At 38.7% G+C, this 14476-nt stretch overlaps 1 protein-coding gene across 2 annotated transcripts in view; it reads left to right on the top strand.

The window, feature by feature from the left end:
* Positions 1 to 14476, top strand: part of Tpr (translocated promoter region, nuclear basket protein) — a 63326-nt gene that overhangs the window by 15907 nt on the left and 32943 nt on the right. For both annotated transcript variants that reach the window (XM_087580833.1, NM_001107185.1), the window contains 11 exon segments: positions 193 to 284; positions 1039 to 1236; positions 3770 to 3877; positions 4702 to 4928; positions 5474 to 5637; positions 6243 to 6376; positions 6463 to 6611; positions 7368 to 7530; positions 8635 to 8769; positions 9152 to 9292; positions 11057 to 11222. In XM_087580833.1, the coding sequence (XP_087436959.1) occupies positions 193 to 284; positions 1039 to 1236; positions 3770 to 3877; positions 4702 to 4928; positions 5474 to 5637; positions 6243 to 6376; positions 6463 to 6611; positions 7368 to 7530; positions 8635 to 8769; positions 9152 to 9292; positions 11057 to 11222 (1677 nt within the window).

The raw sequence follows: 14476 nt of genomic DNA on the forward strand, positions 1-14476 counted from the left end.
GCCATTTGATCACAATGTTAATTCCTAGAACAGTTATTTGTAATTGTTGTGTGGTTACCATATTTGTGTAACATTTGAAATATAGTAAGTAAAAAATACATTTAATGTTACTATTCCTTTACTTTAAAAATTCATTAGTGGTTTTCAGTTTTACAATTTTGCAAAAAGGAAAAAAATACTGTGTTTGCACAGGAGCTATATTATCTGAAGAAGAGCTTGCAGCCATGTCTCCTACCGCAGCAGCCGTCGCTAAAATTGTAAAGCCCGGCATGAAACTAACTGAGGTGAGTAGATCATGATGGCAGATCATGCTTCATTATTACAGAAGTGCTCAGGGGTCTCTGAAACTTACCTGCCCCCTCCCCAGTTTATCCAATTCCCTGATAATTAGCAGGTGATTTTTAAAGAGGTTTTCTTCGGCCAGTGAGTTACTTCCATGAGTAAACTGTCGTTCTCACACACTTATTTCTGTCCTCACAACCTGGGCTGAGAGAAGCAGCTCACACAAGTTGTCATCTGACCTCCACATATACACAGGGGCATGCACCTGCACTCAGAGAGGCATCTTTTCATACACACACACACACACACGCACACACACACACACACACACACACACACACACACACACACACACACGTTTTAAAAATGAAGGAGGGGGTGCCGAGCCAAAGGGGTGCTTCAGTGGTTAAAAGTACCTACTATTCTTTGGAGGTCCTCAGTGCAGCTCCCAGTACCTACATCCAGCAGTTCACAACAGCCTTCCCCAGCTCCAGGGCATCTGTCACCTTCTGGCCTCCTCATTACCTCATATAACGTAGTCATGCCCCCCCAACACACGAACACATACACATAATTAAAATTAAGTCTAAACAAGAAGTGAACTTTGTAACCATTTGGTTTGTAGTTGTATGTGGCAAATAACAAATACTTCCTTTTATGTAAGGGGTAAGGGATGTTCATTATGAGCCCCCATAGGCTACATACTCCTGGTGTTACACTTCCACTTAGTGAAATGACCACCTTTTCTGTTTCCAGCTATATAATGCTTATGTGGAAACTCAGGATCAGTTGCTGTTGGAAAAACTAGAAAATAAAAGGATTAATAAGTATCTGGATGAGATAGTAAAAGAAGTGGAAGCCAAAGCACCGATTTTGAAACGCCAGCGTGAAGAGTATGAGCGTGCGCAGAAAGCTGTGGCCAGTCTGTCTGCAAAGCTTGAGCAAGCCATGAAGGTTGGTTCCATTTCTGAACTCCAGCTTTAGGCACAGCTACTAATGAAGCATTGTGTACTGGGTACTTTTTTCATAACAGTCTTTGCACTAGAAAAGCTTAAGGCTTTACACTACACCCCCACCATGACAAATTTTTACTTTGACTCAGAAAAATTATGAGAGGCTTTTATATATGTTGAGGCAATAGAGACAGAGACCACCTTGGACTACTCTTCAAATGTTCTAATGATGCATTAGAACATTGGCTAATTTAGCGTAACCATTTTTTTTTTTCAGAGGGTTTTGATAAGCCTGACTAGAAATAATCATAGTTTGATATTAGGTCACAGATATTTATATCAGTTCAAACTTTAGCCTGCCTTACTATGTATTATTTTATAACAGCTCCTTTGCCATGTTAAAAGTTGCAAGTTCGTAAATACACTTTTGCTACTGGAGGGTATATTTTACTTAATGATAGAAAAGAGTTTATGCTCTCTACTTTACCTTTACAGTGTAGCTTTTTACAAAGAACTGTTGAAGATTTAAGAGAACTTTATTGAGGAAATGTAGATAAATTTATATCTTCTATACTTAATTGATTTGTTTTTTTCTTGGAGAATATGAGTAAATTGTATCCTTAATTCAAATTAAATCTTCGGTTATAATTTAGAAGCCACTGACATTCAGAAGTAGCTAATAAAGTGTTTTGCATCAAAGTAACTACTCATTTTGCCCTAAGGGACTGTTGGAAGTCTGACAAATTAACCTTGTATTTCTATTTTCAGAGAGGTCTCTTGGGACCAATTAGATCTTTAAGTTTCTCTGTTAATAGGATATTGCATTGGTATTTTGGGGCGGGGGGGTTATTTACATTTCGAATGTTATTCCCTTTCCCCGTTTCCCATCCATAAGCCCCCATCCCATCTCCCTTCCCCTTCTTTTATAAGGGTGTTCCCCCCACTCCCCAACCAGTCCCCTTTCCCATCTCCCTGCCCTAACATTCCCCTACACTGGGGACTGGGGTGGGGCTTGGCAGGACCAAGGGCTTCTCCTCCCATTGGTACCCAACAAGGCCATCCTCTGCTACCTATGCAGTTGGAGCCCAGGGTCTGTCCATGTGTAGTCTTTGGGTAATGGTTTAGTTCCTAGGAGCTCTAGTTGGTTGGCATTGTTCTTATGGGGTTGCAAGCCCCATTCAGCCCCTTCAATCCTTTCTCTAATTCCTCCAACTAGGACCCTGTTCTCAGTTCAATGGTTTGCTGCTAGCATTCGCCTCTGTATTTGTCATGCTCTGGCTGAGCCTCTCAGGAGGCAGCTATACCAGGCTCCTGTCAGCATGTACTTCTTGGCTTCATAGATACTATCTAGTTTTGGTGGGTGTATATATATGGGCTGTATACCCAGGTGGAGAAGGCTCTGAATAGCCATTCCTTCTGTCTCTGCTCCAAACTTTATCTCCATATCCCCTCCTATGAATATTTTTGTTCCCCCTTTTAAGAGGACTGAAGCATCTGCACTCTGGTCGTCCTTCTTGAGCTTCATGTGGTCTATGGATAGTATTTGGGGTTATTCAAGTTTTGAACTAATATCCATTTATCAGTGAGTGCATACCATGTGTGTTTTTCTGTGATTTGGTTACCTTACTCAGGATGATATTTTCTAGTTCTATCCATTTGCCTGTGGATTTCATGAAATCACTGTTTTTGATAGCTGAGTATTTGCTCATTGATCTTGGTATGCGAAGTGCATGTGGGTAGTTAAATGACAGATAGACTTATCAATTGGAATAGCAGCTTTTGCCTTACAAAACAGTTCATTCCTCACTATCATACAGACAGGCTTAACGGTCATTTCTGTATTTTTTAATAACTGGCATTTTCTATCCATAATATGAATCATGTGTTTTCTAATGTAAATCTTCAGCTCTTATTTGTAGGGTTCTCATTGCAACCCAAGTGCATATACTTTGCATCTTAATTCACCTTGTTTTGTACTTAGTAGGTTTATGAGTACTGTCTTTTTTGACTATTTCTGTATTTCTATTTCACATTTTTCCTCTTGCACTTATGCATAGCTTCTTAAAGGTGTATGAACTACCAGGATACATTTAAAATTATGTGAAAATAACTGAACCTAAATATGCATAAATTGGAACTTGAGCACAGATTTCCCTTTAATCCATCTGACCTTGTGTGAATGGAAGGCTCTCAAAACTTCCCCTCCAACTACTGATGCTGCAGTAGGAAACTGCAGAGCCTTCCTACTGTTTTGGTTGCTGCTTCTTTGCAAATTACTGCATACTTTTCCTCAAGTCTTGTGTGTCTTCCCCAGCATATTTCATTTTGACATCAGAAGTGTTTAGTCTAACCATGATTACTGCTGTTGATTCTGGGGTCATTTGGTAATGAAATGTGAATTTGAATACTTATTTGCAAAGTTGTACTAGACAACTTGTTAAGGGCAGAAGATGCTTAATTGTCATTTTATAAAGTTCTATTGTTATATATATCCTTGGTGACACTGAGCTTTCCCTTGCATTTATATTTTAAAGGAGATTCAGCGATTGCAGGAGGACACTGATAAAGCCAACAAACATTCATCAGTACTTGAAAGGGATAATCAGAGGATGGAAATACAAATAAAAGATCTTTCACAACAGGTTAGAATATATTGTGTGATTTCCAGGTTCTTTATAATGCTGAGTGCCAAATGCTTGAGTCTGAATTTTAATGTCTAAGGAAGTGCCTTTTAGGAAAGGTGTACACATTTTCTAGTCCATTAGTAGGAATGCTCTAGCACTTATAGTCTCATTGTCTTCTCAGGATGTTTGATTGATTTTCACATTACTGGGGACATTTGTGATGAGTACACAGACAACTGAAACAGAACGTTTTGTTGTTGTTTTCTATCCCCCTTCTTCCTAGCTTGCTGTGACTCAGAGTAACCAGTGTTAGCAGGTTGGCGTATATATTTCATGCCATTCATGTCTCAATAAGTGCATATCTGAACGTATACGTGCATTTTTGCTAAAATTCAACTATACTGTGTGTTCTCATTACTACTGTTTCTTGAAAAGGGGACTTGTTCATACTTCAACCCTGAATTCTAATCCTCCTTCCTCATCTTCCTGAGTGCTGGGATTTCTGGTGCATACCACCATGTCTGCTCCTCCTGTCCCCTACCATATAAAACAAGCACTAAATAAGTTACTTGTAGTTTCGTGTTAAAGTAGCAGCCATGAATCTGAAACTATACTTTTCTACTTTATGTAAGTTTTCTTTATATTAAAAATAACTATTTTATTAAAAAAATGTTCTTAGATTTTTTTAACATCAAAAGTGATAGATTATGATGCTTTGTTTTTTAAGATACTATTTTTTTTTTTGATAAGTGATGCTGTCATTTAAAATTTTGGTTTCTTCCAGATATTCCTGTAACCAAAGCTATTAATACTATTTTATAACATTAAATTTTTGTTTCTAGATAAGAGTGCTCTTGATGGAACTTGAAGAAGCAAGGGGTAACCATGTAATTCGGGATGAGGAGGTCAGCTCTGCTGACATAAGTAGTTCATCTGAAGTAATATCGCAGCATCTAGTATCTTACAGGAACATTGAAGAGCTTCAGCAGCAGAATCAGCGTCTGCTGTTTGCTCTTCGAGAACTTGGGGAAACCAGGGAACGAGAAGAACAAGAGACAACTTCCTCTAAGTAAGCAGCAACTGTGTAGGTGTGTTAAACAATAGTTATTCAGCTTAGTGAGGCCTTAGAGGTGCTGGATACTTGAGGTGTTGAGACTTAGAAAAAGCGATACTGAGCAAAAGTACTATGGGATTGTTTTTAATAAGGAGGTAAACTTAAGTTTAATGTGACGAGTACTAAAATAGGTAAACTTGGCAGACTTCATTCCAGTTTCAAGAAAGAAGTCGTCATGGAAAAGATGTCTGAGCATGACTCAGGTAGAGTACTGAGGTTTTATAAAGATGCTATGTTAGGGAAGGAAGGACGGCGCTAAGAGCAGGAAGGTTGAAGTTTCAGTAGACCTAATGCTGAGAAAGGTTTTCAGATGCTATCGATGAGTTCAAGTACTTAAGTCTTCTGTGGTGGGAAGTTTAAGAAGGAATTCTTACAACAGCAACAGAGTAAAAGGTAAAGAATGTGAAAATAGTAAGCATGAAGGTAGACCGTGTTTGGAGGATTTAGAATCGAAAGCACTCGCTCTGAGCATGGACCTACAAAGACTTTGTTTTCTGCAGAATTGCTGAACTTCAGAATAAACTGGAGAACTCTCTCACTGAACTGGAACAGCTCCGTGAGTCACGACAGCATCAGATGCAGCTTGTTGATTCCATAGTTCGTCAGCGTGACATGTACCGAATTTTGTTGTCACAAACAACGGGAATGGCCATTCCATTACAAGGTAGATTTTTATGTAATTACAGGACAATATTTTGGAAGTGAACTGGAAAATCAGTTTTGTGACAAAAACAATTGCTATTCTAATATAGAAGTTGACTTCAGGTATTGTGTGTAATGTTATAACATTAATTTTTAGGTGTCATTTTGACACTACTTAAAAAAACAATATTATTAAAACATACTTTATACTTAGTGAATTACAGGGTTTGTTTTTCTTGTTTTACTATTTTAATTTGTAATAAATTATATCGAATAAAAAGTGAGGAACAATTTTTCTTTTTTTTTTTTTACATTTTATCTCTTTGCATGCTTGTGTATGTGCATTCATGAAGGCTACTGTGTGTGTGAGGTCAAGATAATTAGTGGGAGTTGGTGGTTTTCTCCTGACAGCATATGGGTCCAAGGATCAGACTCAAGTTTATTGGGCAGCTTTTCCCACTGAGCCATCAATCTTTAATAGTTTTTAATATATCCATTCCCTGAGAGGTCTAGTAATACTTTACTTTCCACTTCTTAATATAGTAATAATGCTTTTGAAAATAATCCTTAAGACTGATTTATGAAAGCAAGCAAAAAACCTTATCAGTCTTTTTTATTTTTCTGAAGCTTCAAGTTTAGATGATATTTCTCTTGTGTCAACTCCAAAACGTTCAAGTACATCACAGACTGTTTCTACTCCTGCTCCGGAACCCATCATTGAGTCTACAGAGACCATAGAAGCAAAGGCTGCCCTTAAGCAGGTAAAGACTATACCTGGTTAAAGTCATGGGTTAGTTCCAAGTTGGGTTTTTGGTGAAGGAAGTGTCTAATGATCTCCAACGTTTAGTTGCAGGAAATCTTTGAGAACTATAAAAAAGAAAAAATGGACAGTGAGAAACTGCAGAATGAGCAGCTAGAGAAACTTCAAGAGCAAGTCACAGACCTGCGCTCACAAAACACCAAAATTTCTACTCAGCTAGATTTCGCTTCTAAACGGTAAATTCTTTTGTTGGGAATTAATGCCATTAAATGTTACACTCCCAGCATTCTAACCAGTCAGGCCCCAGAATTAGTTTACAATGGTGTTCCTTTTCTATGTAATGTGTAAACATGGGAAACTAATGCTTCATTCTGTAACATTGACTGCGATTCTCCTGGTCAGGAGGGAACTTAAGACAGTGCTACTGGTTTCCTTTCCTCAGGTTGAGAGACATTGTTTCTGATGCTTTCTAAAGACGTGGGAAGTGTGAATTTTTTGAGACAGGATCCCACTATATAGATCTGGGTAGCTTGGTACTCAATCAGTATACTAGGGTAAGGCTCAAACTGGTGGCAGTCCTGCCTCAGCCTCCCAGAGCTGATATTGGGGGTTTGTATCTCTCACTACATACCCCTGGGTGGCCTGGTAATCAGTAGACTGGTCTAGCCTCAAACCTATGACAGTTCTGCCTCAGCCTCCCAGTACTAGTATTGTGAGTGTATGCTACCATGGCTGTCATTTCTGGAACCTTCGCTTCATGTGATTGTTATCTTAGGTATTTACAGTATATTGACAATATTTTAGTATGAATTTTTAGTAAGTTATTCAATGTGAAATATTTCCTTATTTATAATTTCAATTTTAACTGGTAAATAAGGGGAGTATAGAAGGTTGCATATTATTATACAAGCCACTTTCTAATTTTAATCATGTGAAATTAAGTTTCTATGAAAGTCTTCAAAGACCTAAGAACTGGTCATCTTTATTACCAGTTACGAAATGCTTCAAGATAATGTAGAAGGATATCGCCGAGAAATAACATCTCTACAAGAGAGAAATCAGAAACTCACTGCAACTACGCAGAAGCAGGAACAGATCATCAACACGATGACACAAGACTTGAGAGGAGCCAATGAGAAGCTAGCTGTTGCAGAAGTGAGACCAACACCCCCTTGCTGACATATGATATTGCTAATTATTTCTTTAATTTTATTGGTTGAAATAGCATAGTAAAGCGTTGTATGGACCACCATACGTATTTTCCAAATAGCTTACATATCTCTAGGCAAGACTTCAAATAAAACCTTAGTTAAGCATTCACAAAAAAAGAATGCTCCCAAGTAAGTATCAAACAAGATTATGATAAAGCTAACGCCCATCGTTTTTGGCTTTTACTTGCAAGCTAGGTACTATTTGTCCTCTCTTTTATGAGAAAAGGGTTTAGAGGCTAGAAAGTCATTTGCCTCTTTTTGACAGTCATGAGAAACAGGTTAGGACTTGAAGACACTTTTTGTTTATTTGTTACTGCATTTTTCTTGCTCTACTTCTTGATGGGAAATAGGAACATTTTTCCAAACTGTTGGTTTTAAGTGTTATTATTGATAATTAATATGACTCAGGACTAGACCTGAATACTGTGAAAATACTGCATTTCAACTCACTCTTGCATCTCTCCTGAGACAGAGTGCAGTCTTTTAGGAAGAAAGAAATTCTGACTAGATGGGTTATTAAAGAAGCCCTTAGAAACTATTTTGGCCTATAAAACTTAACATCATTGATAGTGTATTAATTTGACTACGACATAGTTACACACTTATTTGTTCTGGTGTTTTAGATTTTACTCTGGGTTTTGCCTTTTTTTTACTGTGTAGATGTGTATCTCCATGTTAAGTTCAGATGCTTGAGGAGTTCAAAGGCATTAGATCTCCTTGAGCTGGACAGTCAGGAGCTGCCTGCTGTGGGTGCTGGGACATCTGGAAGAACCAAATGCTTTTAACCACTGAGCTGTTTCTCCAGCTTGCATTATATTATTTTTAAATAACAGTTTGCTAGAGCGAAAATATTAGTGGTAAGCCCAATCATTTTAACTTTATATCCCAGTTCATGAAACCGGAAACTATATTTACTTACTTGATCAGGAGTTGTAGTCTAAATCATATTAAGAAATACATAGTAAAGAAAACATTTTAATTTTGTAAGTGTATTACTTTTGACACATTATTTCCCAACATTTTTTTTTCCTCTTACATTCATTTTAAGGTAAGAGCAGAAAATTTGAAGAAGGAAAAAGAAATGCTTAAATTGTCTGAAGTCCGTCTGTCTCAGCAAAGAGAGTCTTTGTTAGCTGAACAGAGGGGACAGAACTTGTTGCTGACTAATCTGCAAACCATCCAGGTAAACAGATAAATGCATGACGTGTTAGTACCTTTTGTATCTTCTTAATTTTCCTAACTAAAAATGTTATGTTACTTTTTTCATCCATTATAGTGATGATTTTAAATTGGTGATGTGCTAAAAAATACTTTAAAGGAAACTCAAAAAGAGAATTAATTGAAACAAAGTAATTAACATGTTAGAGTCTTAGAATTATGTACTATATAACTACTCTAATGTTTTTGCCCCCGCTCCCATACCACTAAACAAATATTTAATAAACTTAATATGAAAAGTGGCCACACTTCCCTTGTATATCTACAGTCTTCTCAGTTCTAACTTCATCATGGATTGTAGTCTCCTAATTTCTTTATTGTTAACCATCCTTTACTTCTTACATTAGGGCATACTAGAGCGATCTGAGACTGAAACCAAACAAAGGCTGAGTAGCCAAATAGAAAAATTGGAGCATGAGATCTCTCACCTGAAGAAGAAGTTGGAAAACGAGGTGGAACAAAGACATACACTTACGAGGAATCTAGATGTGAGTATCTGCTTCTGGGTGTGTGTAATTTGTAGTTACTGTACTTTACAGAATCTTAAATATGCCTGACAATTTTTAATGTTTTTATTCTTTGAAAGCTCTGTGCATTTATATAATACATATAGTCATATCTATTCACAGCTGTCTTCCAACGTCTACTATTGCTCCTCCCTCACCCGCCTCCCAATTTTCTGTTTTCATTTTCTTTTATTAATTTTATTAATAACTCCTGAGTCCAATTCGTGATCCCCATAAGCCCATTACAGCAACCTACCTGCAGCCACATCCCCAAAGGAGAACAATCCTCCCTCCTTTAGCAGCTAGCAGCTGCCAGTAACTTCTTCCTCATCTCTGTTAGAGTTTAACTGGCTTGATCTCGGACAGGTATTGTCTAATAGGTAATCTCAGCTCCTTCAAGTCAACGTGTGCAATAGCCATGGCGTGACCAGACTCTGCATTTCACAGCTTCCCTCCCATCCACCTGCTCTTCTGTTCTTTCTGCCTCCACTTCCAAGAAATCCTAGAGCCTCTGACAGTAGGGAGTAGATACAGGTGGCCTGTTCATGACTCAACACTTACAGGTGTGCACTAACCACTGCACACTGCAAGAAAGAAGCTTCTCTGGCCAAAGTCAAGAACAGCACAAAGCAGTGTGTACAGCGGGTAATTTAGAGTGCCGTCTGATAGCATGACCATTTAGCTAAACAGCAACAGTAAGTTGGGGGTCTATGAACTTCCCAGTCCTGGGCTTTTGACTGGGTTTTACGGTACCAGGCCTGAAATACCTACTGTAGAGCAGACCTTGTTAAGTCAGAGAGCAGTTTGTTGCCCCATAACCGTCTTGCCATTGTTGCACTGGTAGACACTTCTTGCCAAAATCAGTATTACACCACGGAGGGTCTAGCACTGGGTAAGCCCATTGATGTCTTTTCTTTCCCAGCAGCCCACATAGTACCATCTGGTATATTGTGGAAACTATCATCCAGGGAAACGGTTTTCTGTTCAGTTCAAGGTTAACTTCTCCATCCTGCAGCCAAAATGAGTGATGTTAAACATGAGTAGGATCCTAACTATCTAATTTAGTTGGACAACAAATAGCAGTAGGCCCAGGAGTTTCTGACCATGGATTTAGATAATGGATGTTTTGTAGTCTTTTGAGTTTTCCCTAGTTTCCTCTGGAAGGTAATAAAGCTAAAAATAGTTTGTGTTGCTTTTGATGATACATTTAAGCAGGCACAGAATGGTGCTTGGTTTGACTCCACACTAATGGAAGACTTTTGTAAAGCACTGGTTCTGTGGTGCAGGGAATTTTTTTTGGCTACTCTTAACTTTCAGTATTAGGTACTCTTCATGCTGAGCCTTTGGTGATATGTGACAATTTTACAAACATGCTTAGCACTGATGTACTGGACATTGAAGAGATGCCATGTTTGTCCACACCATGCTTTCAGTGTTCTTTCACTCTAGCATGAACTAGAGATGCTTTGGAACTTTCTAGGTCTGTGTTCTCAATTCAGGGAATCTGCTGAAATCTCTTCATTTTCTTGAGACATATTCCATTACCTTATTTCAGTAAGCTAGGGTATACTTCTCTTTCTTACAGCAGAAGCCATGATTGTAATGTGCTTTGTCTCGTTAAGAATTTCAGGTGTTCTATTCTACTGTAGCAAGGGTTCTAGGATCCTTAGGATATCACTTTGAATGTCTAGTTACATAAGAACCAATAGATCGTCTTTATAGTGTTAATGCATTTGTTTCTTACAGGTTCAACTACTAGATACCAAGAGACAGCTAGATACAGAAATAAATCTTCATCTTAACACAAAAGAGCTGTTAAAAAATGCTCAGAAGGATATTGCTACACTGAAACAGCACCTTAATAATATGGAAGCCCAGCTTGCTTCTCAGTCCACACAGAGAACCGGTAAAGGTAAAGAGAGTAGCTTGATGTAGCATTAAGTAAAACAGATAAATCTTTGAGTTTACACTCTGTCTTGAAAATAAATCCCCTCTTCATGCATGCTAATGAAGGCTGGAGAAACCATTTTACCTTTCAAATAGGAATGGTCAGTTGGGGCTCATAATAAATTTGGAAGACTCGGGAATTCAAACAATTGTTTGCCACCAGGCTAAGCTGTGTTCTGAGTTTTCTGATCTTTGAAGCTATCTCTGGGTATAAAGTGATATATTTTTCTGTGGATCAAACCCAGAGCATCACATATGTAGGACATGTTCTCCACAACACTAAAACCATTTATCGATACTTAAGATTGTTTATTGAACTTGTCTTAGAGTTGTTATTGCTGTGAAGAGACACCATGACCAACTCTTACAAAGGAAAATGATTGGAGGCCTACCTTCAGGTCCAGACTATTAGTCCATTATCATGACAGGGAGCGTGGTGGCATATAGGCAGACACAGTGTTAGAACAGTAGCTGAGAGCTACATCCTAGTTTGATCCTGGGTAGAGAGAGGGACCCTGGGCCTGGCACTGGCTTTTGAAACTTCAAAACCTACCCCCAGTGGCACACCTACTCCAAGAAGATCACACCCCCTAATTCCTCCAGACAGTCTGCCAACTGGGAACCAAGCATACAAATATTGGAGCCTGTGAGTGATCAGTCTCATTTAAACCACCACAGGGTTTTACTAAATCTGTGATAAGGTCCAGCCTAGGACTTATATGTAGACCATGCTAATCGTGAATCAGTGATCTACCTACCACTGACCCCGAGTGCTGGAATTAAAGACATGTGTCACTATGTCTGTTTAGTTTTGATTCTGGTTTTCAATTTATGTTGACTAGTATTCTTGGATTAAATACTTCATTTGATTAGGGTGTTTTATACAGATGTGCCATTTCAAATTTAAAACCTTTGTTTCCATATTATCTTTCTACATAGATTTACTAATAATAGGAAAGCAAGGTTATATGTGTATAATATTTATATATTAAGTGAAGATGCCTGATATATGTTTAATAGATGTTTTACTAATAATCTCTTATTGATATTTTATTAAAGTATTTCCACTTTCAGTTTGCTCATTTTCCATTAGTTTTAGCAAAAACAAAGTGAGATAAATTGTAGTTTGTGGATTTGGTTCAATATTCTTTCAAATAGTCTTAATTTTCGTGATGAGATTTCTTTTTTTTTTTTTCCCTCCCAACCCTCTCCCCATTGCCGCCCTCCCCCCAACAGTCTAGTTCACTGGGGGTTCAGTCTTAGCAGGACCCAGGGCTTCCCCTTCCACTGGTGCTCTTACTAGGATATTCATTGCTACATATGGGGTCAGAGTCCAGGGTCAGTCCATGTATAGTCTTTAGGTAGTGGCTTAGTCCCTGGAAGCTCTGGTTGCTTGACATTGTTGTACATATGGGGTCTCGAGCCCCTTCAAGCTCTTCCAGTTCTTTCTCTGATTCCTTCAACGGGGGTCCTATTCTCAGTTCAGTGGTTTGCTGCTGGCATTCGCCTCTGTATTTGCTGTATTCTGGCTGTGTCTCTCAGGAGCGATCTACATCCGGTTCCTGTCGGTCTGCACTTCTTTGCTTCATCCATCTTGTCTAATTGGGTGGCTGTATATGTATGGGCCACCTGTGGGGCAGGCTCTGAATGGGTGTTCCTTCAGTCTCTGTTTTAATCTTTGCCTCTCTCTTCTCTGCCAAGGGTATTCTTGTTCCCCTTTTAGAGAAGGAGTGAAGTATTCACATTTTGATCATCCGTCTTGAGTTTCATTTGTTCTAGGCATCTAGGGTAATTCAAGCATTTGGGCTAATAGCCACTTATCAGTGAGTGCATACCCATACCATGTATGTCTTTCTGTGATTGGGTTAGCTCACTCAGGATGATATTTTCCAGTTCCAACCATTTGCCTACGAATTTCATAAGGCCGTTGTTTTTGATAGCTGAGTAATATTCCATTGTGTAGATGTACCACATTTTCTGTATCCATTCCTCTGTTGAAGGGCATCTGGGTTCTTTCCAGCTTCTGGCTATTATAAATAAGGCACTATGAACAAAGTGGAGCATGTGTCTTTGTTGTATGTTGGAGCATCTATGGGTATATGCCCAAGAGAGGTATACCTGGGTCCTCAGGTACTGCAATGTCCAATTTTCTGAGGAATGCCAGACTGATTTCCAGAATGGTTGTACCAGCCTACAATCCCACCAACAATGGAGGAGTGTTCCTCTTTCTCCGCATCCTCGCCAGCATCTGCTGTCACCTGAGTTTTTGAACTTAGCCATTCTCACTGGTGTGAGGTGAAATCTTAGGGCTGTTTTGATTTGCATTTCCCTTATGACTAAAGATGTTGAACATTTCTTTAGGTGTTTCTCAGCCATTCGTCATTCCTCAGCTGTGAATTCTTTGTTTAGCTCTGAACCCCATTTTTAATAGGGTTATTTGTCTCCCTGCGGTCTAACTTCTTGAGTTCTTTGTATATTTTGGATATAAGCCCTCTATCTGTTGTAGGATTGGTAAAGATCTTTTCCCAATCTGTTGGTTGCCGATTTGTCCTAACCACAGTGTCCTTTGCCTTACAGAAGCTTTGCAGTTTTATGAGATCCCATTTGTCGATTCTTGATCTTAGAGCATAAGCCATTGGTGTTTTGTTCAGGAAATTTTTTCCAGTGCCCATGTGTTCGAGATGCTGCCCTAGTTTTTCTTCTATTAGTTTGAGTGTGTCAGGTTTGATGTAGAGGTCCTTGATCCACTTGGACTTAAGCTTTGTACAGGGTGATAAGCATGGATCAATCTGCATTCTTCTACATGTTGACCTCCAGTTGAACCAGCACCATTTGCTGAAAATGCTATCCTTTTTCCATTGGATGGTTTTGGCTCCTTTGTCAAAAATCAAGTGCCCATAGGTATGTGGGTTCATTTCTGGGTCTTCAATTCTATTCCATTGGTCTATCTGTCTGTCTCTGTACCAATACCATGCAGTTTTTATCACTATTGCTCTGTAATACTGCTTGAGTTCAGGGATAGTGATTCCCCCTGAAGTCCTTTTATTGTTGAGGATAGTTTTAGCTATCCTGGGTTTTTTGTTATTCCAGATGAATTTGCAAATTGTTCTGTCTAACTCTTTGAAGAATTGGATTGGTATTTTGATGGGGATTGCATTGAATCTGTAGATCGCTTTTGGTAAAATGGCCATTTTTACTATATTAATCCTGCCAATCCAT

The sequence above is a fragment of the Rattus norvegicus genome, chromosome 13 (assembly GCF_021556685.1).
Source record: "Rattus norvegicus strain SHRSP/BbbUtx chromosome 13, alternate assembly SHRSP_T2T, whole genome shotgun sequence".
Classification (NCBI taxonomy): Eukaryota; Metazoa; Chordata; class Mammalia; order Rodentia; family Muridae; genus Rattus; species Rattus norvegicus.